Genomic DNA, 25,421 nt, shown 5'->3' with positions numbered 1-25,421 from the left:
CATATGGTGTGTGTGCCTTCCCAGGTGGCAATAAGAGACTTTTATATGTGTGGCCTAGAATCACTGAGACTGGAAATACCAAGACTCGTGCTCCAAGATGATAGTTCCTGCTCTCCTGTTTTTATGATTCAGTAATATTAACCCAAGTGTTTCTCTCTAGCTGTAGCCTCAAGTATCATACAATCTTATTGGGAGTGAGGGGTGTGGAGCCAGGGAGAAGGAGAAAGGCACCAGATGACAAATTGGCTTGTGTTTAGGTGCCGTCTTGTACAAATATAGACACAGACCTTCAATCTCTAGAGTTGCAGTGTCCATTATGATAGCCATTGGCCACATGTGGCTACTGAGCATTTGAAGTGTGGCTAGTCTGAATTGAGATGAGCTGTGTCTTTAAAACCACACCGGATTTTGAAATTTTAATACAAAATAGAGAATGCAAAATATGTCATTAACAATTTTTATATTGAATACATACTGAAATGCAATATTTAAGCTATATTGGCTAAGTAAAATAGACTAAAGTTAATTTTACCTGTTTCTTCTTCTTTTTTTTATTTTTTTTTCTTGAGACAGAGTCTCACTCTGTCGTCCAGGCTGGAGCGCAGTGGTGCGATCACAGCTCACTGCAGCTTCGTAGGCTCAAGGGATCCTCTCAACTCAGCCTCCCAAAGTGCTGGGATTACAGGCATGAGCCACCGCACCTTGCCTCTCTTTTACATTTTAAATTTGGTTTCTAGACAACCTGAAATGACATGTGAAGCACACATTATACCTCTACCTGGGGTAATCTTCAGTCGAGGGGAGGCTCCTGTAGTGAGCGGCACCTGCCGGGGAAGCAGAGTGAGGGCCCCTCAGCTCACTCAGGGCATCTGCTTGGGAAAGAGAAAATGTAGCTGCCCCTCTATGTAGATTCATGCCCCTTTTAAATCCATTTCTCTCAGATTATTTTGGGGTTAGTTAAGTAGGATATGCTGTTTAACTGCACTGGATATAGATCTCTGATTTAAATGAGTTTGTTTATCCTGGTACCCTCAGGATAGTTTTAAAATGTTAATTACTATCATCATCATTACAGTGGCTAATGATTCTACAGCACAGCCAGTCCCACACACTTTACATAACGCATGAGCCAGTCACTATTATTACCTCCATTTGAACAGATGGCAACTTGAGACTCAAGTCAGTGTCTCAAGGTCACACAGGTAGAGGTTGACCTAGGTAGGCCATGGGGTTCAGAATCTGCCCTGAACCACAAAGCAGTACTGCCCTCTAAAATAACATCTATTTCTTGACTTTCTTAGCACATGACTATGCCGGCCTTTCCATAGTATAGTAACAGTATTAGTCTTTTCTCCAAAACTTAGGTGTTTTCCAGTAGTTTAACAGCTAAGGCATTCAGAGATGTTTACTGTCTCAAAAATTGGGGTCTACTGTAAGGTTCTGGATGATCCAACTCCTTGTTTTCCCCCTAAAGTTGCCCCAAAAAGCATACATGCATTCAGTCTGCTTAAAAATGTGGTGTAATTCCAATTAAATAAAAAAAATTAGTTCCCTGCCACATGCCAGGTACTGGGCAACCAGAGATAAAGATGACAGACCTCCAGCTCACAAAGAATTCTGCTCTGGTGGAGCTGAAGGCAGATTCTAATAACACAATGTGTTGAGGATTTTGTGTCCATAGTGCTGTGGGAACAGAGGAGAGGGACACCCAGCACATTGTGGGGTGCCGGGTAAAGGTGTCCCACTAAAGACATCTTCTGGGTGGAGGGGGTGCTTGAGCCATCTTTAAATATCTCATGCTGGTTTTCTCACAGCATGGGAAGGCCACTGGTAAGGGTGCCTGCCAGCTTCACCATAAACACTGCATCTGCGGTTGTTTAGAGCGTGCTGACCCCATTCCTGTGGTTTCAGGTGCCAGCAAGGTCAACCTCGTGAAGATCGCGTCCACGGCCTCCAGCCCTCGGGACACAGCGCTAGCTGCCGTCATCTGCAGCGCTCTGGCCACTGTCCTGCTGGCCCTGCTCATCCTCTGCGTCATCTATTGTAAGAGACAGTTTATGGAGAAGAAACCCAGCTGTAAGTTTTGAGCTCATCACATTTCTTAGCATTTAGGGGAAGGGCATTTATTACTATTGTCGTGCGAGTGTTCCACAAGAGACTTGGCCGAGACAAGCACCAGTGAGCTGTGAAAGAACACAGGGCACAAGAAACACAGGTGATCCCTGAACAGCAGAGGGCTAAGAGAACAGTTAAGAATCCACACGTCAGTGTTGAGTCCCCAAAAACTTAACTACTAATAGCCTATTGTTGACGGGAAGCCTTACTGATAAACAGTCGGTTAATACATCTTGTTTATTATATGTTTCTTTGTTGTTTTTTTTGTTTTTTTGGAGACAGAGTCTGGCTCTGTCACCCAGGCTGTAGGGCAGTGGCGTGACCTCAGCTCATGGCAACCTCTGCCTCCCGAATTCAAGTGATTCTCCTGCCTCAGCCTCCGGAGTAGCTGGGACTACAGGCGCCCACCACCACGCCTGGATAATTTTTGTATTTTTAGTAGAAACGGGGTTTCACCATGTTGGCCAGGCTGGTCTCGAACTCCTGACCTCGTGATCCGCCTGCCTCAGCCTCCCAAAGTGCTGGGATTACAGGTGTCAGCCACTGCACCAGCCTATTATATGTATTATGCCCTGTATTCTTACATTAAAGTAAGCTAGAGAAAAGAAAATGTTACTAAGAGAATCGTAAGGGAGACGAAATAGATTTACTCTTCATTAAGTGAAAGTGGGTCACTGTAGAGGCCTTCATCCTCATCATCTTCATGCTGAGTGGGCTGAGGAGGAGGAGGAGGAGGGCTGGCCTTGGTGTCTCAGCGTGGCAGAGGCTGAAGAAAATCTGTGTATAAGTGACCTGCGCAGTTCAAACCCGCATTGCTCAAGGGTCATCTGTAGAACTCACTGAGGTTGCACAGCTTTGTAAGGAGACTTACAAGGCTATGATGTCCCTGCGCCACTAGGCAAAAATAAAAATCATTCTCAGTAATGGCAACATTAGTACCCTACAGTTTGAACTTTCTTAACAAATTATTTCATGTTTGTGCTTCCATGTAAGAAGAAGTCATCGAACATTGGAAGGATAGCTGACTTGTTCTTTAAAAATACAAAAGCTAGAATGGCAGAGGTCTGCATTGGATGTTTACAGGACTCCGCTAGAGAGGAGACTGTTCCCTGACAGAGTTCTCACCCCTCATTTAGGGTCTCTGCGCTCGCAGGACATTCAGTACAACGGCTCTGAGCTGTTGTGTTTTGACAGACCTCAGCTCCACGAATACGCCCACAGAGCCTGCTGCCAGTGCCGCCGTGACTCAGTGCAGACCTGCGGTAAGTTCAGCAGGGAAGTGCCCTTAGGAGGACTGGTGGTGCACAGAAGCTGAAGCAGCAAGAATTGGTCCTGGTTTATTCATCTCACAGCGAGGTGGCTGTGTTGAGTCTTCTGGTTAAAACTAATCTTGTTAAATTATTCTCCACCATCTCCTGTTGGTTTGGGTGTTTCGAGTGTCTTAAGTATTAAAAAGGAAATAAGCATCTCGTTAAAATTCTAGAATTTTTCAGCAACTTTTGGGTCATGTTTGTCTTTCTTGTTTTGAGTCAGTTTATTTAAAATCACAGTAACCTTTGGTAGAGTAGGATTTTATATCCTTTGCTGTCTGGTTGATTCAAACCAAACACTAATATGCCTATTTTAAAAATATGTCTATTTTAAAAATATATCTATTTTTAGAATTTCTTAAAGAAGAGAGAGTTGAGAAGTCCATTTCAAGGTTTTACACAAACCATAATTGCCCCTTGGACTATTGACACATTGAAAGTTTAGGAAAGTAATTCAAAGGGAAACTGGTCTCTAACTGGGGCAAATAGGGGCAAAGGCAATACCAACTTTTTGAAACTTTTATTTTAGATTTGGGGATACATGTGCAGGTTTGTTATATAGGAAAACTCATGTTACACATTTATTTTACAGATTATTTAATTACTCAGGTATTAAGCCTAGTACCCAATAGTTACTTTTTCTGCTCCTCTCCCTCCTCCCACACTCCACCCTCAAGTAGACCCCATTGTGTGTTGTTCCCTTCTTTGTGTTCATGTGTTCTCATCATTTAGCTCCCGCTTATAAGTGAGAACATGTGGTATTTGGTTTTCTGTTCCTGCCTTAGTTTACTGAGGTAATGGCCTCCAGCTCCATCCATGTTCCCACAAAAGACACGATCTCATCCCTTTTTATGGCTGCATAGTATTCCATGGTGTATATATACCACATTTTCTTTATCCAGTCTGTAACTGATAGGCATTTAGGTTGATTCCATGTCTTTGCTATTGTGAATAGTGCGGCAGTGAACATTCATGTGCATGTGTCTTTATGGTAGAGTGATTTATATTCCTCTGGGTATATACCCAGTAATGGGATTGCTGGGTCAGGTGGTAGTTCTGCTTTTAGCTCTTTGAGGAATTGCCACACTGCTTTCCACAATGGTTGAACTAATTTAGACTTCCACCAACAGTGTGTAAGCATTCCCTTTACTCTGCAACCTTGCCAGCATACGTTATTTTTTGACTTTTTAATAATAGTCATTCTGACTGGCGTGAGATGGTATCTCATTGTGGTTTTCATTTGCATTTCTCTAATGATCAGTGCTGTTGAGCTTTTTTTCATATGCTTGTTGGCCACAGGTATGTCTTCTTTTGAGAAGTGTCTGTTCATGTCCTTTGCCCAGTTTTTGATGGGGTTATTTTTCTCTTGTAAATTTAAGTTCCTTATAGATGCTGTATATTAGACCTTTATCAGATGCATAATTTGCAAACATTTTCTCCCATTCTGTAGGTTGTCTGTTTACTCTGAGGATAGTTTCTTTTGCTGTGCAGAAGGTCTTAAGTTTAATTAGATCTCATTTGTCAATTTTTGCTTTTGTTGTGATTGCTTTTGATGTCTTTGTCATAAAATCTTTGCCCATTCCTATGTCCAGGATGGTATTGCCTTGGTTTTCTTCCAGGGTTTTATAGTTTTGGTTTTTACATGTAAGTCTTTAATCCATCTTGAGTTGATTTTTGTATATGGTGTAAAGAAGGGGTCCAGTTTTAATCTTTGGCATATGGCTAGACAGTTATCCCAGGATTTATTGAACAGGGAGTCTTTCCCCATTGCTTTTGTCAGTTTTGTTGAAGATCAGATAGTTGTATGTGTGTGGTCTTATTTCTAGGCTCTCTATTCTATTCCATTGGTCTATGCACCTGTTTTTGTACTAGTACCATGCTGTTTTGGTTACTGTGGCCTTGTAGTGTAGTTTGAAATCAGCTAACATGATGCCTCCAGCTTTGTTCTTTTTGACTAGGATTGCCTTGGCTAATTCAGGCTCTATTTTGGTTCCATATGAATTTTAAAATAGGTTTTTCCTGGTTCCGTGAAGATTGTCTTTGGCAGTTTGATAGTAATAGCTCTGAATCTGTGCATTGGTTTGGGCAGTATGGCCACTTTAATGAAACTGATTATTCCTATCCATGAGCATGTGATGTTTTTTCATTTGTTTGTGTCTTCTCTGATTTGTTTGAGCAGTGTTTTGTAATTCTCTTTTACCTCCCTGGTTAGCTCTATTCTTAAGTATTTTATTCTTTTTGTGGCAATTGTGAATGGGATTGTCTTGCTGATTTGGTTCTTGGCTTGGCTGTTGTTGTTGTAGAGGAATGCTAATGATTTTTGTACACTGATTTTGTATCCTGGAACTTTGCTGAGGTTGTTTATCAGCTGAAGAAGCTTTTGGGCAGAGACTGTGGGGTTTTCTAGATAAAGAATCATGTCATCTGCAAACAGGGATAGTTTAACTCCCTGTCTTCCTACTTAGATGCCCTTTGTTTCTTTCTCTTGCCTGATTGCCCTGGCTAGGATTTCCCATACTATATTGAATAGGAGTGGTGAGAGAGAGCATCCTTGCCTTGTGCCAGTTTTCAACGGGAATGCTTCCAGCTTTTCCCCAGTCAGTATGATGTTGGCTGTGGGTTTGTCATAGATTGCTCTCAATATTCTGAGGTATGTTCCTTCAATAGCTAGTTTATTGAGAGTTTTTAACATGAAGGGATGTTGAATTTTATTGAAAGCCTTTTCTGCATCTATTGAGATAATCACGTGGTTTTGTCTTTGGTTCTGTTTATGTGATGAATCGCATTTATTGATGTGTGTATGTTGAACCAACCTTGCATCCCAGGAATGAAGCCTACTTGATCACAGTGGATTAGCTTTTTTGATGTGCTGCTGGATTCCGTTTGCAAGTAGTTTGTTGAGGATTTTTACAATGGTGTTCATCAGGGATATTGGCCTGAAGTTTTGTTTTTTTGTTGTATCTCTGCCAGATTTGGGTATCGGGATGATGCTGGCCTCATAGAATGAGTTAGGAAGGAGTCCCTCATTTTTTTGGAATAGTTTCTGTGGGAATGGTACCAGCTCTTCTTTGTCATATGGTAGAATTTGGCTGTGAATCCAGCTGGTCCTTGGCTTTTTTTGGTTTGTAGGCTATTTACTACTGATTCAATTTTGGAGCTTGTTTTTGTTCTGTTCAGGGAATCGATTTCTTCCTGGTTCAGTCTTGGGAGGGTGTATGTGCCCAGGAATTTATCTGTCTCTTCTAGGTTTTCTAGTTTATGTGTATAGAGATGTTCATAGTAGTTTCTGATGGTTATTTTTATTTCTGTGGGGTCAGTGGTAACATCCCTTTTGTAATTTTTAATGTGTTTATTTGGATAGTCTCTTCTTATTAGTCTAGTTAGCGGCCTATATTATTTATTTCTTCAAAAAAACAACTCCTGGATTTTTTAATATTTTGGGTGGTTTTTCATGTCTCAATTCCTTCATTTCAGCTCTGATTTTGGTTATTTTTTGTCTTCTGCTGGCTTTAGGGGTGAGGTGATTTGTTCTTGCTTCTCGAATTCTTTCTGTTGTAATGTTAGGCTGTTAATTTGAGATCTTTCTAACTTTTTTATTTGGGTGTTTAGTGCTATGAATTCCCTCTTAACATTCCCTTAGTTGTGTCCCAGAGATTCTGGAATGTTGTATCTTTGTTCTCATTAGTTTCAAAGAACTTGATTTCTACCTTAATTTTAGCATTTACCCAAAAGTCATTCAGGAGTATGTTGTTTAATTTCCATGTAATTGCATGGTTTTGAGTGGTTTTCTTAGTCTTGACTTCTATCTTTATTGCACTGTGGTCTGAGAATGTGTTTAGTACCAACTTTCTTTGCTATGTATTTATATTCCTCAGCACGTGTTTTTACACTTGCACAACCCACTCCCCCCCGCCACCCTACCACCTCACTTCCTCTGCAAGTTAAAACCCTCTATGGCCAACCACCCTGTCTACAAGTCTGCCCCAGTTCCCCTGTCCTCTTATTACTTTACAGTTATATTAGCACCCATGGAAGCAATACTAATAGCACCATTTTGTCTAATAACCCATCTGTATTTGTTTTAACCATATTCCATTAGATTGACTTGTCCTCTTGGAACTGTCTAATCAATCTTCTCAAGAAATTGTGAGTTAAGTGTTCCAGTCTCATATTGTATATACAGCCATGCATTGCTTCTATGCGAACCTTGTAGAGTGCACAAAACCTAGATGGGATAGCCTACTACAGAGCTAGGCTATGTGGTGCAGCCCATTGCCCTAGGCTACAAACCTGTACAGCATGTGACTGCACTGAATACTGTAGACAGTTGCAACACAATAAGTACTTGTGGATCTAAACATAGAAAAGGTACAGTAAAACTACGGTATTATAAACTTCCAGGACCACTATGGTATAGTTGGGCCATCATTGAACAAAACATTGCTAGGCAGCATATGGCTATATGGAATAAGAAGCTTTCATTTTAATTCTTTTTCTGCTAGTTATTACTATCTCCTGTTTTAGGAATGGGTGAAGAATAAAATACAACACTTTCTGTGGTGTGTGGATCTAGTTTTGCCTTTGCCTACATATACAAGACCCTTAGACACTATTAGTGGTAACTGTGTGATCCTTAAACGCCCCCAAGCATTACATTTTCCTAGATACGATACTGAGGACACTGTTACCGGAGTCAGAGTAAGTGGGAATACTTTCTGGAGAGATGAATTCTAATTTTAAATTTTAAATGCAATAAAAGGCAGTTTGTATAAACTGCCTCACCTTACTTCAGTCTGAAAAGAAAGATTAAATATATAGATGGCCTTGTTGCGTGACCTCCTAACAGAACACTGGGGCCAGAAATGATCCCCATGCCAACGCGCTGGTTCAGTGCAGCTTATTTCAAATGCTTCCTTCTTAATGGCAGATACTTTTTTCCCTTTAACTTTTTATTTTGACATAATTTCAGAAATGTGACATAATTACAGAAATATTGAAAGCGTAGAACAAAGAATTCCCACATGTCCTTTACCGAGATTCCCCAAATATTAACATGTTACCCATGTTCACATTGGCTTTATCCCCTCTCTCTCTCGTGTGTGTATACTTGTTTTTCATTTTCTGTTTTAAATTCACTTGCAAATATGATGTCCCTCTCCCCCTTAGTACATCAATGTTTGCTTCCTAAGAGCAAGAACATTTTCTCTCACATAACAACAGCACAATTATTAAAACAGGAAATTTGTGTTAATTCAGTGCCATTACATAATCTACAGAGCATATTCGTATTTTCTTAATTGTCCCAATATTGTCTTTCATAGCAAAAAATATTCTGAAAACTTCTGTTGCATTGAGTTGTCAAATCTGTTTGGTCTTTTTTAATCTGGAATTGTCTCCTAATGTTTGTGTTTCATGATACTGATTTTTTTGGAAAAGTATGGGCCAGCACTTTTCAAAATTCTACAGTTTTGTAGAATGACACTCAGTTTGGGTTTGTCTGATGCTTCCTCAGGATTAGATTCAGAAATACTGCCGAGGGGATGCTGGGTCCTCAGCGCACTGTATCAGGAGGCAGAGTTGACTATCTGGCCTATGCCTGGTCAAGCTAACCTTGGTCACTTCGTTAAGGGGGTGTCTGCCAGGTTTCTCCAATATGAAATGTCTGCTGTTCTCTTTGTAATGAATAAATATCCTGTAGGGGATACTTGGAGACTGTGTAAATATCCTGTCACACCGCAAACTTTCACCCTGTAGCTTAGCGTGCTCTGATGATTCGTACTGGAGTCAGTCGTTACTATGATGGTTAACAAATGCTGGCTTTCTGATTCCATTATTCTTTCCACATTTATTAGTTGGCTTCCTATGGTAAGAAGGAACTTTCCTTCTCCATTTATGTATTTATATACCTTAGTTAGTTTAGACTCGTGGACTGTATTCAGGAGGTTGCAGCCCTTTGGTGTCACTGTTTATTCCGAGGCTCATGTTGTGCTGCGTTTGGAACTCCCTTCAGGCTGGCCCATGTGCCATTTTGACATGTCCGCATTATTCTTTTAGCACTTTCTTACCTTCTGCCACCAAAAGAAGTCCCAGGTTTATCGTGTACTTTCCCTAGAATCAGCCTTTCTACAAGGAATGGCAGTGCCTTTTGCTTTAAAACAATTTTGAAATGTCCCATGGTGAGCATGACACATGTTTGTTAAGTGGCAGTAAACCCTGGCGAGTTCAGCGGGGTCAGAGCACTGTATGTTTAGATGGTCCAGACGGAGGCCTTGCTTTGAGGGAGACTTAGATGCGGGCAGGCCAGTCATCCTGTTTCACACGGGCTTGCAATTGCATCTCAATATTTGTCATTCATTTTTGTAAAGGGAGACTGTAGTTTCCTCATTTTTTTCCTGTTTATAAAAGTAAAAAGATACTCCTCATGGAAAATTTGGGTACACACAAACACATAGCTATATATGTAAATGTATAATTTCTCCAAGTCTTCCTCTGTGTATGTGTGTGAGTCCTTGTGTGTGTGTGTGTGTTTGTGTGCTTTAGTGTGTTTGTGGTTCTATAAATCAGAATGACATATATATATGTATAGACAGAGTGAGAAATCAAGAAGGCTGTTCAAAAAGCTGAGTGTTTATTTTCAGCTTATAGGATTGAGAAGATTTATTTTTAAATTTCTTATCTAATCTCTTTATATTTTAGATTTTTAAGCTTATATTATCTTTGTAGCACAAAATATATCCAGCTTCAGTGATATATGCAGTTTGTAAAGCTGGGTGCACATATCTACTTATTCCTTAAGTGACATTCCTAGCAATAAAAAGAAATGGTGTGTCTGTGTGTATGGAGTTAGAGGGTTCGAACGTTCACGCTCTCGTCTGTGTTAGGATGCCACTCAGCGGGAAAGTTATCCTGCTCCTCCTGTCCTCAGTGGGGCCAAGAGTCTCATTTCATGTTGTCCTACAGACTGCTTTATTCCTTTTCCCCACTTACTATTGTAGTGAAATACACATAACATAAAATTCATCATCTTAACCATTTTCAAGTATGCGGTTCAGTGGCGTGAAGTACATTCTCACTGCGGTGCAACCATCACAACCATTCACCTTCCAGAACATTTTTCGTCCTCCCAAACTGAAACTCCGTCTCCATTAAACAACAGCTCCTGGTCTCCCCATTGCTCCAGCCCGCTAGCATCCCCCCTTCATCTCTCTGTATGAGTCTGTCTACTCTCGGTACCTTATATAAGTGGCTCATCATTTGTTTAAGATAAGAAAAAAAAGAGAACCTTGTATTCCTTTTCCCCCAAAAGTCACCCAAAGGGGAACATCTAAATTTCCAAGAGCACTGTTGAAGTGTTATTATAGTGAAAGCTGCCGCAGGGAGGCACTGTGCTTCACACCTGTGCTGTCTTCCCTAGGGCCGGTGCACTTGCTCCCATCCATGTGCTGTGACGAGGCCTGCAGCCCCGACCGGGCGACTCTTGCTTGTGGGGTGCATTCTGCAGCCAGTCTCCAGGCAAGGTAACTGGGTGCTTTCAATCAATCATTTCATAACCTCCTGTGCACATATGCATTACTAATTTACCGATTTTCATCTGAAACGATGGAAACATCACCTCTTAAATATTAATGACATTCTGGATATTGGTGGGGTGCAATTCTCAGGCAAGAATTAGGTAGGTCTCTCAAGGTCACTCATATCCAGGGCAACATTCTTTATACTTTACTCTTCATTAATTTTATTTTTGTCTTATGTCTGTGATTTTTGACACCTCTGTCATCTGTAAGTAATTAACCTGTAAGTAATTTTTACCCATGGAATATTATTTTAGAATTTTAGAACAGCATTCAAGGAAACTCAGATGAGACCCAGAAAACTGCATGTTTTAGACATTGGATTAAGTATAACTATATTAATTAGAAGGAGGTGTCAAAACTCAGTTTTCAAGTAAATGGAGTAATTTGACTTACTGTATTCAGACGAGTTTATAACAATAGGAAACACTAGAATTCTGACACAGTAAATTGCTGTTTCATCTAGAAGACCTAAAATTATGGCTGACATGCTTCTTTGTAGTAGTGTTTTTCTCCCCATCGAAGACTTTAAGCTCTTTTGAACGTGTGTGCAGAAACGCAGGCCCAGCCGGGGAGATGGTGCCGACTTTCTTTGGATCCCTCACGCAGTCCATCTGTGGCGACTTTTCAGACGCCTGGCCTCTGATGCAGAATCCCATGGGTGGCGACAACATCTCTTTTTGTGACTCTTATCCTGAACTCACTGGAGAAGACATTCATTCTCTCAGTCCAGAACATGAAAGCTCAACGTCTTTGGCTTCAAATAGCAGTCAAGATTTGGTTGGTGGGGCTGTTCCAATCCAAGCTCATTCTGAAAACTTTACAGCAGCTACTGATTTATCTAGATATAACAACACACTGGCAGAACCAGCATCAACTCAGGATGCACTAACTACGAGAAGCCAGCTAGATCAGGAGAGTGGCGCTGTCATCCACCCTGCCACTCAGACGTCCCTCCAGGTAAGGCAGTGACTGGGTTCCCTGTGAGCATAGCATTGACTTTCGGTAGACCAGAACTGTGTTCCCAGCATAAGATTTGGGGGAACCTGATAAGATTTTTTTTTGCATCTTTCATAATTTCTTGTATGTTGTAGAATATGTTTTAAAAAAATTTCAAGTCTTTTTTTAAAAAACTAACACAGCTAATATATAAGAGCAAAGTGGACAGCTGCATTCTTTTATTCCTCTTTGTAAGTACAACCACTTAGCACAGCACCTGCTGCCTCCTTCCCTGGTTGAGAGAGATGAGTCGGGTATGGGAGCATCTTGCAGACAATTCGTGACCTTCATTTCTTCCTGTTAGATATAATTATTATTACTATATATATACTACTTATGCCCAGTACTTAAATGTACTTCATTCACTGCCAAGTTTATGTGAATTTCGGTCTCCTAAAGCCGCTCTTTTCCCTCCTCTCTCCTTGGCTATTGTTTTCTGGATCACTCTGCTTCACCGGATTGATTGATTTGGCTGGAAATTGATTGTTGGTTGTGACCTGAGACCAGGTCATAAGACCCTCTCAGGTGGAATGGTTTAAAATCAGGTTTGGGTGGAGCAAGGGTGGCACCTGCAGAGAGATGGGGGCTTTCTGCATGCCGCAAAGCTGGAGGCAGCAAAGGATTCAGGGATAACTGGGCACGTCTCTGCTTTCTTCAGGTGAGGATGTGGACTTTGCTGAATTTGACCTAATGTTTGTAAACATTTCCTTAAATGGGAGCGCATGTATTGTTAGTGTAAGTTCTAGAAGAAAAGTCTCAAACCTTGAGTGTAAAAGGGCAGAGTCACAGCAACAGTCCGGCTCCCAGGCCCACAAGACCCTGCCCCACAAAGAGGTCGCTGCTTTCCCTGCCTGTCCTTCCCTGCCCCAGATCAGGGTTGTGGGTGCTGAGGAGGCAGCTTGGCCTGCACCCGAGGGGCCTCACTGCCATGTGATTCTGTAAACTGGCCTGATGATATCAGAGACTTAGTGCAGTCAAAGTGTGAATGCTGATGTGTTCCTTTTAAGATCAGCTCATAAGTTACGTACTGATCTAAGTCTGCAGTACTTGTTTTTCGTTTTTGGTTTTTGGGTTTTGAAACGGGGTCTCTGTCGCGCAGGCCGGAGCTCAAATGGAGCGATCACAGCTCACTGCAGCCTCGTCCTCCTGGGCTCAAGCCATCTTCCCACCTTGTTTGCCTTTTTTAAGTACAAAAAAAAAATTCTCTGGAGAATTTATAGGGGATTCTATAGAGAAAACATTTTTTAGCTTTGGAGGGAAAAAATTGGTTTCGTTCTCAAAATGGGGGAATGGAGAAGTAAGAGAAGGGAGATGAGTGAACAAAGAAAAAACAAATTAGGCAGTTAACACATGCAAAGTATCTACCTCTGAGCTTTGCCTGGAGTTAGGAAAGGCTGTTCGCTGATCTTGTTCTTTTGAGCCATCCATAATTTGTAAAATTGTTACGATAATAAATAAGAAAAGACTTAAGAATTAACCTAGTTGAGTGTAAGTCTCAAGAATGGACTGTGCCCCACACAACGTAGGAACTGAGAGGGCCCAGCAGCCAAGGGCAGGTAACAAGTCCTTCACAGCAGAGAGCGCCCACTGACGGATCAGAGGATGCTAGAAACAGGGGGAACCCCCCTGCTCAGCAACAGAGGGCTCAGCTGCCTCCCAGCAGCACTAAATGAGGGGCCCTCGCCATGTCTAGTGCATCGTCCGTGCCTCTCTTGTTAGGAGACCATCTGAGGAACTAGGGTTACGGTGCTGCCAGCTGACTAATGACTGTTTTTCAGAGTTTTGTCAGGAAACAGAATTACCACTCACCTTAATTTTGTAGCTTGTACCCAAGTTTGTGATGTCAGTTGCCGAGACCAAGGAATGAAACATCTTCATACGAGGTCATCCCGGAGCCAACTCGTTGCCTGCTTTTTTCTGTGTATGTTGGTGGTGCGGTGGGGACAGGATTGATAAGCACTGTCATCACAGCTGTATGAACATGATATTTTAGAAACATGTTCTAGTTGATGAGATTGGCATATCATGACTTATTAACTCTTTTTCAAAGACATGCAAGGTAGTTCTCATGATTTATATATCCTTTCAACTCAAATCATTATGAAAAGAAAGTTACAATTACATCTAAACTGAACCTGATGAGAAAATATTACATTCAAGTTGCACAGCATAATAATTTATTAATGAAAGGTTTTTACTATTCAAGATGTGTAGTCCTATAATTGTTAGATTAATTTAGGTAAATCTAAGTATGACATTGAATTTAAAAAAGGAATTGTTAAAATGTAAACCATTTTGATTTTTCCCCTATAATAGTGAATAATATTTTGAGCCCATTTTAAGAGATAATCATTTCCAGATGCTGGAAAAAAAAAAAAAAACTTTAGTTGCACTCACTAATCTGTGAAATGTAGTAAATGAACCTTAAGCTACTTCAGGCCTTTGGGGGCGTGGTCCTCCTCTTTATTTCAAGGTCCAGCCAAGTGTTTAACTCAAGTAGTTTTGCTTTTGTTTTTTTTTTCCCCATCTAAATTCTAAAAACCAACCCACATTTCCCCCAACAGGCTAATTTTCCAACTAGAGGACACATTCACATCTCATAAAGAATTTGATTTTAGGCTGAGGCATCAAGATGACTTGAGCCCAGGAGTTCGAGGCTGCAGTGAGCTAGGATCATGCCACTGCACTCCAGCCTGGGCAACAAAGCAAGACCCTGTCTCTTAAAAAATAAAATAAAATCATTTGATTTCAGCAGCTCACTATTATGAACCAAAGCACAGGGCTTCTCGTTAATTTTATCCATTCCACAGGTTCGTGTTCAATTAGCTTGGCTCCATGATGTGGGCTCGTTCATAGCTCAGGAAAACAACATGTGTCCATCTGGGAGGTGGATAAGGAGCAGCTGTGGCCAAACAGCACTTCTGTCTTTACATGGTGTGAGGCCATGATTTCAGCGCATGATGCATTTGTTTACAAAACCTGCATTTCCACACACTAGTTTTCTTGTGGGTGATTTAAGATGACCCATAATCTGATGATAGTTATGGTTCCAGATAAAGCAAATAGGTGTGAGAGCCTTCTTTAGTTTGTATGACTCAATTTTAATCAAGTTTTTCCTATACACATCTCTCCAGAAGGGAACAAAACTGAGATATTTGGAACATTTTTTGCTGAGATATTTGAGAGAACAAAGCCAGCCTGTTTACTTACAGGAAAAGCATATCTTGAAGTTGTTTTTAATGCAACATTTAAAATGTCAACAGGAACAGACAGAAAGGTTAGAAAACACATGGGAGGACCCTGGGTTCTAGTGTTTCATTCTATTGAAATGTCTACTTTTTCCTTATTGGCAAAATGAGGATAATCTGCCTCCCACAGAAGGGTTCATGTAGTTATTATAATCATGTCAATTAATCAACATATTTGATAAAACTATCTCCTGTTATTGGAAGTGTTTCATAAGATTTTACTTCTAAATAATCTCCTTAGACCTAGGAATAATTTTTTTGCATGCACTTACCTGGTATGTCACCAATGCCAAATTAGTGGTAAGTTAGTGAAGGGTTAATACATGAAATTAATGTTCAGTGGTTTCACTTGTCCCCTTCCCGGCATTGACGTCAGTGCCCTTTGTGATGAGGAGGATATTCTCCGGACAAGGACTGTGAGTATGCTAGGGAGATTGTTATAAGAGAAATCTTATTCCCAACTATTTCTGAACATTCTCTAATAGTTTAATGGAAGTACATTCAAGGACTAAGTTGGCAGATAAAGAATGGCACTATTCATTCATCATCTTTGTTCTTTGAAAGAAAGGAAATACAGAATCCTAAAATATTTACCTACAAGTGCTTTAAAGGAACAATATAGAAGAAAGAAGCTTTAAATGTTTGAATAAGGTTGAAAGCCCACAAAAGAATTGTTTGTTAATACATTATGATTGCTATGGGTTACAGTATCATCTTTTAAGTACTCTGCAGTTATTGGGTGACTATTATGAAAGTCTTTATTGTATCCTGAGATTACATGGGTAGCTGGATATTTGGATACTATTGAATGAGTCTCTTGTCCATATGCTATTAAATCCATGTATACTACTAGTAAAAGTTATGCATAATAATTCTTTACCATTGAAATGTAGCAGATTTAATTTGTAAGACATTATTTCTAAAGCTTCCTTTCTGTTGCTGTTTTAGGAGGCTTAAAGAACTTGCTTCTTTCTGCAGTAGCAGTGTGTGCTGGAACCCAAAGAGTACTCCTTTGTTAGGCTTATGGACTGAGCAGTCTGGACCTTGCATGGCTTCTGGGGCAAAAATAAATCTGAACCAAACTGACTGACGGCATTTAAAGCCTTTCAGCCAGTTGCTTCTGAGCCAGACCAGCTGTAAGCTGAAACCTCAATGAATAACAAGAAAAGACTCCAGGCCGACTCATGATACTCTGCATCTTTCCTACATGAGAAGCTTCTCTGCCACAAAAGTGACTTCAAAGACGGATGGGTTGAGTTGGCAGCCTATGAGATTGTGGACATATAACAAGAAACAGAAATGCCTTCATGCTTATTTTCATGGTGATTGTGGTTTTACAAGACTGAAGACCCAGAATATACTTTTTCTTTCCAGAAATAATTTCATACTGCCTACGAGATGTCAGATGAATTATCTTAGCTTTTATGTAGAATGGGTTCAAAAGTGAGTGTTTCTATTTGAGAAGGACACTTTTTCATCATCTAAACTGATTTGCATAGGTGGTTAGAATGGCCCTCATATTGCCTGCCTAAATCTTGGGTTTATTAGATGAAGTTAACTGAATCGCAGGAATCAGACAGAGGAGGAGCGCTCTTTCCAGAATCCACACTTCTGACCTCAACCTCGGTCTCATGAACACCTGCTGGTGGCTGATCTCAGGAGAACACCTGGGCAAGGGAATGTGGTCGAGAAAGGGCAGCCCATTGCCCGGAATTAACGCATATTGTAGAGACTTGTATGAAAGGTTGGCATATTTATATGAAAATTAGTTGATATAGAAACATTTGTTGCATCTGTCCCTCTGCCTGAGCTTAGAACATTATAGAAAAAGGGTATTTATAAACATAAATGACCTTTTACTTGCATTGTATCTTATACTAAAGGCTTTAGAAATTGCAACATATCAGGTTCCCCTACTACTGAAGTAGTCTTCCATGAGAACACACCACGTTAGGACTAGAAGAAAATGCACAATTTGTAGGGGTTTAGATGAAGCAGCTGTAACTGCCCTAGTGTAGTTTGACTAGGACATTGTCGTGCTCCTTCCAATTGTGTAAGATTAGTTAGCGCGTCATCTCCTACTTTAGCCATCCGGTGTTGGATTTAAGAGGACGGTGCTTCTTTCTATTAAAGTGCTCCATCCCCTACCATCTACACATTAGCATTGTCTCTAGAGCTAAGACAGAAATTAACCCCGTTCAGTCACAAAGCAGGGAATGGTTCATTTACTCTTAATCTTTATGCCCTGGAGAGGACCTACTTGAACAGGGCATATTTTTTAGACTTCTGAACATCAGTATGTTCGAGGGCACTATGATATTTTGGTTTGGAATTGCCCTGCCCAAGTCACTGTCTTTTAACATTTAAACTGAATATTAAAATGTATCTGTCTTTCCTAGTACGTTTTTATCTTCTCATGTATTACCCATGGTTTTCTCTGTTTGTGAGAGATTAGTAAAATTTAATGAGCCCTCTTTCTTGTGGCCGTTTCTCCATAGTTTTAGGTTTTGATATGTGTTTACTAGCTTGCCTGTGTCTGGTACATCTCATGACCTCAATTCCCTCACCTGAAATAGGAAATGAGAATGTTTCATTGTAGACCCCAAGCTGTCATGTCAACCTAGTGCCTAGTCATAATTAATTGACTTTTCCTGTATTACTTTTTTTTTAAGTATAAACCAATGATCCTTTGGTAGTCAAGAACTCTTAGGAAAATTGCCTTTTGGACATGTAAAATATTTAGGATTTGACCACACAATGGCTATGAAAATGCAAGTAGAGTTTCCTCACGTGACCTCACCATGATTCACATACGTGCCACTGTTTGCAATCTGGTCCTTTCTGTTATGACAGAGAGATGATGAAAGTAGGCAGGGCTGTGTTCCTTTGTGTAGCCTGTATATATTTTCCATATGTAGAGCCCTGATTAACTTCAAGGACAAACACTGGCTGGAGAAAGCCAGACTGATGGGAATGAGACTTTGGCCAAAAATCCCAAAACATCATTTTCAGTCAGTAGAGAAATGCTTAGGGTTGAAAATTGATTTCATTTGCTACTGAATTTGGTAAATCCTGGGTAACTTTTATCAAGATGAAGACATTTTACCCACCTACTCTAGAAATATACAACAATGTTATATTTTACACTCCTTGTAAACATTTGAGGAAAAAAATCCAATTTGCACTTCACTTTGTTGGAATATCCCATAGCACTCAATAAACTCAGCTGCTGGAGTGCCGATGTCAGGAAGGCTGCGTTGGGTAATGCTTGTGGCTGAATGGGCATAACCACTGTGGCTTCTTGTGCTGCAGAAGTTCGTTGACAAGAATGAGGAGGATTTCAAGAGCAACCAAGTAAAGTCATGCATTTTCTAATTTTGTGTATATGGAATATATTTTTAAATAGAGATTTTTCTACTTTAGATAATGTGTTAATATTGCTATTACCTAGGTTAAGCACTATTGTCTGTGCTAGTAAAAAAAAAAAAAAAGGAAAACCATCATTGCTTTAAAATAGCTTAAATCAATTTAGATTTCATCATTACTATTTTGCATACTAGAATTTATAAATGTGTAAATTATCATTTTCTTAGTTTTATAATACCTTTTTTATTTGTGAATAAAATTATCACCTGGTATTCTTATTTATGTGTTCGGTGAGAGAATGATTGATTTTGTGGATGCAGACATGTTTTTTTCTTTTCAGAAGTCTGTGTGAGGGTTTTGCAGGGTTCTGCTCTCTCGGCACAGGCAGCGGCTCCTGCCTGTGGTCCCAGATACTAGGAGGCTGAGGCAGAAGGATCATGAGCTTAGGAGTTTGAGGCCAGCCTGGACAACAGAATGAGGCTGTGTCACTAAACAATGTGCCCCAGAGAGGGATGGAACCCTCTCTGGTTCCTCAGGCTTTTGGAGGGCGATTTGTAATCCTCACTGGTGACCTGTGAGGGAGAGCCTGGGAACGTAACCAGGCGCATTGGGCTACTGGAAGGTGCTCTGCGGCCCCTGAGAAGCTTTGGGATCAAGGTCTTATCATGATCTCTTCATTTTTTCCCTTCCTCTTATGGCACAAATAGGGAAGGAACTAAAGAGAAAGTTTTGTATAATTCTTGATGGAGCTCAGCCAGGTGTCCTGCAGAGCGGGACTAAAGAGAGGAAGGCGGAGGCTTCCACAGATGAGGAATCCTTTTCTTCCCTCTACTCAGTAAAGCTTTTAAGGCTATTATTAGATTTTGAGAGAGGACTTTAAACTTCCTGGAAAAAAAAAACTTTAAAAAATGTTACAGTCACATCCTGCTGTCTCAGCAGGTGAGCTTCTGCTGTTGACACTGGATTCTCTGAGGGAAGGACTCTCTGAGGGAAGGACGTTGACTTCCTCCCCCCTCTGACACCCCCACTCACACCCCAACCCCCCAGAGCATGTGGACTTTCTTGGTGTCCATGGAGACTGGTTTAGCTTATGGGTACCATAAATCCATCAACTCTGAGAAAAATAACTCAAAGCTAATAAGGTTCTCCCAGGAGGTCTGGACTATTTTATAGTAATGTGTCCGGAATTGGTGGATTCTTGGTCTCACTGACTTCAAGAATGAAGCCACGGACCCTCGCGGTGAGTGTTACAGTTCTTAAGGATGGTGTGTCCGGAGTTTGTTCCTTCTGATGTTCGGACGTGTTTGGATTTTCTTCCTTCTGGTGGGCTCGTGGTCTCGCTGGATTCAGGAGTGAAGCTGCTGACCTTCGCGGTGAGTGTTACAACTCTTAAGGCAGCGCGTCTGGAGTTGTTCGTTCCTCCCACCCGGAGTTGTTCATTCCTCCCGGTGGGTTCGTGGTCTCGCTGGCCTCAGGAGTGAAGCTGCAGACCTTCACGGTGAGTGTTACAGCTCATAAAGGCAGTGCAGATCCAAAGAGAGAGCAGTAGCAAGATTTATTGCAAAAAGCTAAAGAACAAAGCTTCCAAGCCCGGAAGGGGACACCAGGGGTTGCCACTGCAGGGTGGGGCCTGCTTTTATTCCCTTATCTGGCCCCACCCACATCCTGCTGATTGGTCCATTTTACAGAGAGCTGATTGGTCCGTTTTGACAGGGTGCTGATTGATGTATTTACAGTCCCCTAGCTAGACATGAAGATTCTCCAAGTCCCCACCAGATTAGCTAGCCACAGGGTGCTGATTGGTGTGTTTACAAACCTTGAGCTAGACACAGAGTGCTGATTGGTGTGTTTACAATCCCTTAGATAGACATAAAGATTCTCCAAGTCCCCACTAGACTCAGGAGCCTAGCTGGCTTCACCTAGTGGATCCCACACCAGCTGCAGGTGCCAGTCGTGCGCCTGCACTCCTCAGCCCTTGGGCGGTGGATGGGACCGGGCGCTGTGGAGCAGAGGGCAGTGCTCCACAGGCAGTGCTCGTCGGGGAGGCTCCTGCCAGCACAGGAGTCCGTGCGCCGGGGGAGGCTCAGGCATGGTGGGCTGCAGGTCCGGAGCCCTGCCCTGTGGGGAGGCAGCTGAGGCCCGGCGAGAATTCGAGTGCAGTGCCGGCTGGGGCACCCAGCACACCCTCCGCAGCTGCTGGCCTGGGTGCTAAGCCCCTCATTGCCCGGGCCGGTGGTGCAGGCCAGCCACTCCCAGTGCGCACCTGCAGAGCCCACTCCCACCCGGAACTGGAACTCACACTGGCACGCAAGTGCTGCCCACAGCCCCAGTTCCCACCTGCCCCTCTCCCTCCACACCTCCCTGCAAGCAGAGGGAGCCAGCTCTGACCTCTGCCAGCCCAGAGAGGGGCTCCCATAGTGCAGCGGCAGGCCGAAGGGCTTCTCAAGCGTGGCCAGAGTCAGTGCCAAGAGCGAGCGAGGGCTGCCAGCACACTGTCACCTCTCAGTAATAACAATGACATATTTTCATTATTACCACTATTATTAAGGTCTCTGCAACTGGGTACTTATTCTGAATGTGTCCCATTTTAAACTAAGAAGGTATTGTCTGATTTTTTTAAATTTAATTTTATTTATTTTTTGAGACAGTCTTGCTCTGTCACCCAGGCTGGAGTGCACCTCCCAGGTTCACGCAATTCTCCTGCCTCAGCTTCCTGTGTAGCTGGGATTACAGGCACATGCCACCACACCTGGCTAATTTTTGTGGAGTTTTTGTTTTTTTTTTTTTTTGTATAAACGGGGTTTCACCATGTTGGCCAGGCTAGTCTCAAACTCCTGACTTCAAATGATCCACCCACTTCGGATTGCTGGAATCCCAAATTGCCGGAATTACAGGCGTGAGCCACTGCACCTGGCCTACTCTCATTTTTTAAAAACAAATTTGGCACCAGCTAAGGTCTGTAAATAGAGCTTAAGTTTATCATTCAGTCTTGAAAGTGAACAGTGGTCTGAGAGGTTTCAAAATCATCTATAATATCAAACAAGTTTCAATAAGTCCTGGTATGCAATTATAGGGATATAATTATGCTGAGTCAAGGCAGCGGTTCACACTAGCATTGGTTATGTCACACTTCAGCCAACGGAGGGTTGAAAGGTTTCTACCCCAAAGAGTCAGCTGGCCAAGGTTAGGTCATCTCATGAATGGCCAGTGGCTTTTGAATTAGTGTGATCTATGGCTGCTTGAAATTCACCTCTCCAGAAGACTTGAATTTTTAAAAGCTATCAGCAAAACCACTTTCTCTAGAACCATGGGTGGTCTTCTGACGCAGGTTTCATTTTTTGTTCTATAAAGAGAGAGGATTCTTTTTTCCATAATTTCTAATGGCATTAGCTATTCCTACTTAAGACTGAAATAGCTGTGTTCTGGTAGCTTTGTTTGGGGTGGAATTTAACTAGCAGAACTATGTAGAGGGATTTTCCTTACCTGGGTTGATTATTTACAGTAAATAGAAGATCTGCAGACCATTCTGCCAGCAATCTTTTAGTAGCAGGTTAGGGAGGCAGCCTGCGCCACCGCGAGGCATGCCACCCCTCCACAGATCAGAGATGAATCGTTTCCCTTGAAGTTCTAAACACAGGTCCAGTTCCTCTCAGAAGACTCACTCTAGTAAGACACATTTCCTGTGGCAGTCCTTAATGTATGCACTCAACATACATTTATATAGCATAGAGCATGTGCTTGGTTCTAACTGCAGTGCCAGGGCCAGAGAAGATATGAAGAAATACAAGGAAAGCAAGCCTTTTAAGTGTTTATAAAGTAGACCTGGGCCAGTGTGGTGGCTCACGCCTGTAATTCCAGCACTTTGCAAGGCTGATGCAAGAGGATTATGTGAGGCCAAGAGTTTGAGATCAGCCTGGACAACAATCTGGGACTCCATCTCTATAAAAAAAGAAAAGAAAAAATTAGCCAGTGTGGTGGTGCATGTCCTAGCTACTCAGGAGGACCAGGCGGGAGGATCCTTGAGCCCAGGAGTTTGAGGCTGCAGTGAGCTTTGTTAGAGCCATTGTACTCCAGCCTGGGCAGCAGAGCAAGAACCTGTCCCTAATAAAATGGCTCTTAATTGTAAAAACACAAGTGCAAATCTTTTTGGGGACAGTGAGGAGGGGGCACAGAAGCTAGGAGGGAAAGTCCTCTGCACGGGGCCATGAAGACTCATGTGGCATTCACCAGGCAAGTGGAGGGGTGGAAAATGCTAGAACTGCAGGTGGAAAGGCTCAGCCTGTGCTGGGAGTGGGAGAAGTGCAGGAAGGCTGGAGCATGAGGACACGGGTGAGGTGGCTCAGGGCAGATTTCTAGCCCAACAGGCATTCAGTGGGCCCTGCCCTGGGGCTGGAGCTTCCCCCATGGGGGACGACTTACCTCTATGTGAAGGGGTGACAGACATAAAAACCAAAACAGTCTTCCAGAAGCTTCGGAGTTCCAGAGGGAGGTGAGTGGACCTCTTTCCAGCAGCAGAAAATCCCCAATCACTGGGAGGGACCAGCCCCCTGCCAGGAGTGAAGGTGGACAGTCTCTCTCCTGTTTGGAAAAACTGAGCCTAAGCTCGTTCCGCAACATCTGGGTCATATTGGTCTGGTTCTGATTTCCAGCAGGGCAGTGCTGAGCCTCAGGTGCAAGTTTAGGACTCAGCGGAACCACCTGCTGACATCAAACCAACGCTCCGCTGGAGTCCTGAGAATACAAGGCTGAAAAGGCTAGTGCACTGCACTCGAGCGGCCATGGCCTTCCTGTGCCTGTGGATCGCGTCAAGCACCTTCGTGGCCTTTTTATCCTGGGCCTGGGATGCACTCTCATGGTCCTGCCCAGCCTGGAGCTCCAGGCAACCCTACCACCAGATCGGGGCCAGCCGTCAGGGCGATGGGTGTTGGCACATCCATTTGTAAATCTTAGCTTTGTGCCTCCGTTTCTAAATCTTAGCCAGTCGCCTTCACCTGAAAGCTAACTCTAGCCTGATCATGTCTGTCTGCACCCTACCCTTGTCGTGGAGATGCTGCTGCTTTTGTTCCCTGCCCTCACATGGCTGAGCAGCCTCCCCACAGGAAATCTATGGGGCCAGAAGGCTGGCCCCTGGCTTGGGGAGGACAGCAAAGCTCGTGCAACCTGCCTGCAGCCGGTTCTGCGTCATCACCTTCTGTAGCTCAGGAGGGGTTACCCTTGCCCTCCTGTCTCCCAGACTACTCCGTCTGCTCCCCAGCACCCTGGCATTATTGAAGTGACAGAAAGCTTCTGGCTGCATCTGAGAGCTGTTTGGATATTTTAACCACAAATAAATGCACTGAGAGGCAACTAGGTTAATAAATAGGCCAACTAGAGGTGAAGCCCAAGCATAAAGTTGAGGGATAAGCCACCCGGAAAATGCAAGAATCCCCAGATCCAATGATCAGATGTGAGAGAATGCACCCCTGGTGCTCTCTAAAGGCCTAGAACTAAAAGGCAACAGCTCCCTCGTGACTGTAGTGTTGTGCGAAAGAAAAGTAGAATCCCAGGACCCAAACTCACTATGCTGAAGGCAAAGTTAAGCTTGGGAACTGAGTCACTGATAATATTTCCCCAAGCAGCTGTAATTTCACAACCTGGCTTCACAGCCTCATTCTCTCTGCTCCCTCTTTTCACAAGCTTGCTTTGTCGTCGGTAGAATGCAGATTTACTGAGCTCGAGGTAATGCATAGTTGACATTCTCCTCTACTCCATCTTTTCACATGTGAAATGTAGATTTACTAAAGCTAGACAGAGCTGCACAAGATGTAAGCACTGGCCTCACTGCCTCCCCTCTTCCCTTTTCCCCCCTCCTGCTTGATCTTTCCCCTTTAAATACTGAAGTTCACAAAGCCCCCTTTAGGAAAAGCAGAGGTCACAGATGCCCCTGTTGTCAGAGGTGTGTGAAACAGAGCAAATCCATCTTAAATAGGAGCTGGGTAAAATGAGGCTGAGACCTACTGGGCTGCATTGCCAGATGGTTAAACCATTCTAAGTCACAGGATGAGATAGGAGGTTGGCACAAGATATACAGGTCATAAAGACCTTGATGATAAAATGGGTTGCTGTAAGAAGCTGGCCAAAACCCACCAAAACCAAGATGGTGATGAGAGTGACCTCTGGTCATCCTCACTGCTACACTCCTATTAGTGCCATAACAGTTTACGAATGCCATGGCAAGATCAGGAAGTTACCCTATATGGTCTAAAAGGGGAGGACATGAATAATCCACTCCTTGTTTAGCATATCATTAAGACATAACCATGAACATAGGCAACCAGCAGCCCTCGGGGGTACCGTCTATGGAGTAGCCATTCTTTTATTCCTTTATTTTCCTAATACACTTGCATTCACTTTATTCTACAGACTCACCCTGAATTCTTTCTTGCTGGAGATCCAAGAACCCTCTCTGGGGTCTGGATTGGTACCCCTTTCCTTGTAACATCTTTCTGGCTACCACAGAAGCAACTATAGTGCAGAACCGCACCCCCCCGACCCAACAGCTAACTTTGCGTAAGTGATGGGGTCCAATAACATCTTTCTGATGAATCATGTAAGGGACAATACTGAGGAAACCCCCCCATCCAAAGGAAATAGACTGCAGAACTGATTAGACAACTTTGGGTCAGTGGTGGGGTACTTGGGAAAAGAATGGAATTGGGTTAGAGGCCCAACTTAGGAGAGTTAGAGTCTCTCCTAAGACCGAGTTGGTTAGAGGCCTCTCTTAATAAAAGGCAAGGATGCTTGACTGACCTTGGATTAGAGGACCAACTTAG

General features: G+C 42.6%; 1 protein-coding gene across 1 annotated transcript in view; it reads left to right on the top strand.

Annotated features, from left to right (window-relative positions):
* Positions 1-18,885, top strand: part of TNFRSF19 (TNF receptor superfamily member 19) — a 93,080-nt gene extending 74,195 nt beyond the window's left edge. The window contains exons 6-10 of the mRNA XM_055244643.2: positions 1,912-2,076; positions 3,252-3,377; positions 10,840-10,942; positions 11,551-11,956; positions 16,192-18,885. Coding sequence (XP_055100618.1) covers positions 1,912-2,076; positions 3,252-3,377; positions 10,840-10,942; positions 11,551-11,956; positions 16,192-16,200 — 809 coding nt within the window. The 3' untranslated portion in view covers positions 16,201-18,885. The remainder of the gene's footprint in view (positions 1-1,911; positions 2,077-3,251; positions 3,378-10,839; positions 10,943-11,550; positions 11,957-16,191) is intronic.
* The last annotated feature ends 6,536 nt before the right edge of the window (positions 18,886-25,421 follow it).

The sequence above is a fragment of the Symphalangus syndactylus genome, chromosome 15 (genome assembly GCF_028878055.3).
Source record: "Symphalangus syndactylus isolate Jambi chromosome 15, NHGRI_mSymSyn1-v2.1_pri, whole genome shotgun sequence".
In the NCBI taxonomy this organism is placed as follows: Eukaryota; Metazoa; Chordata; class Mammalia; order Primates; family Hylobatidae; genus Symphalangus; species Symphalangus syndactylus.
The sequence above is the reverse complement of the archived record's forward strand: the minus strand, read 5'-3'. Positions and strand labels throughout refer to the sequence as shown.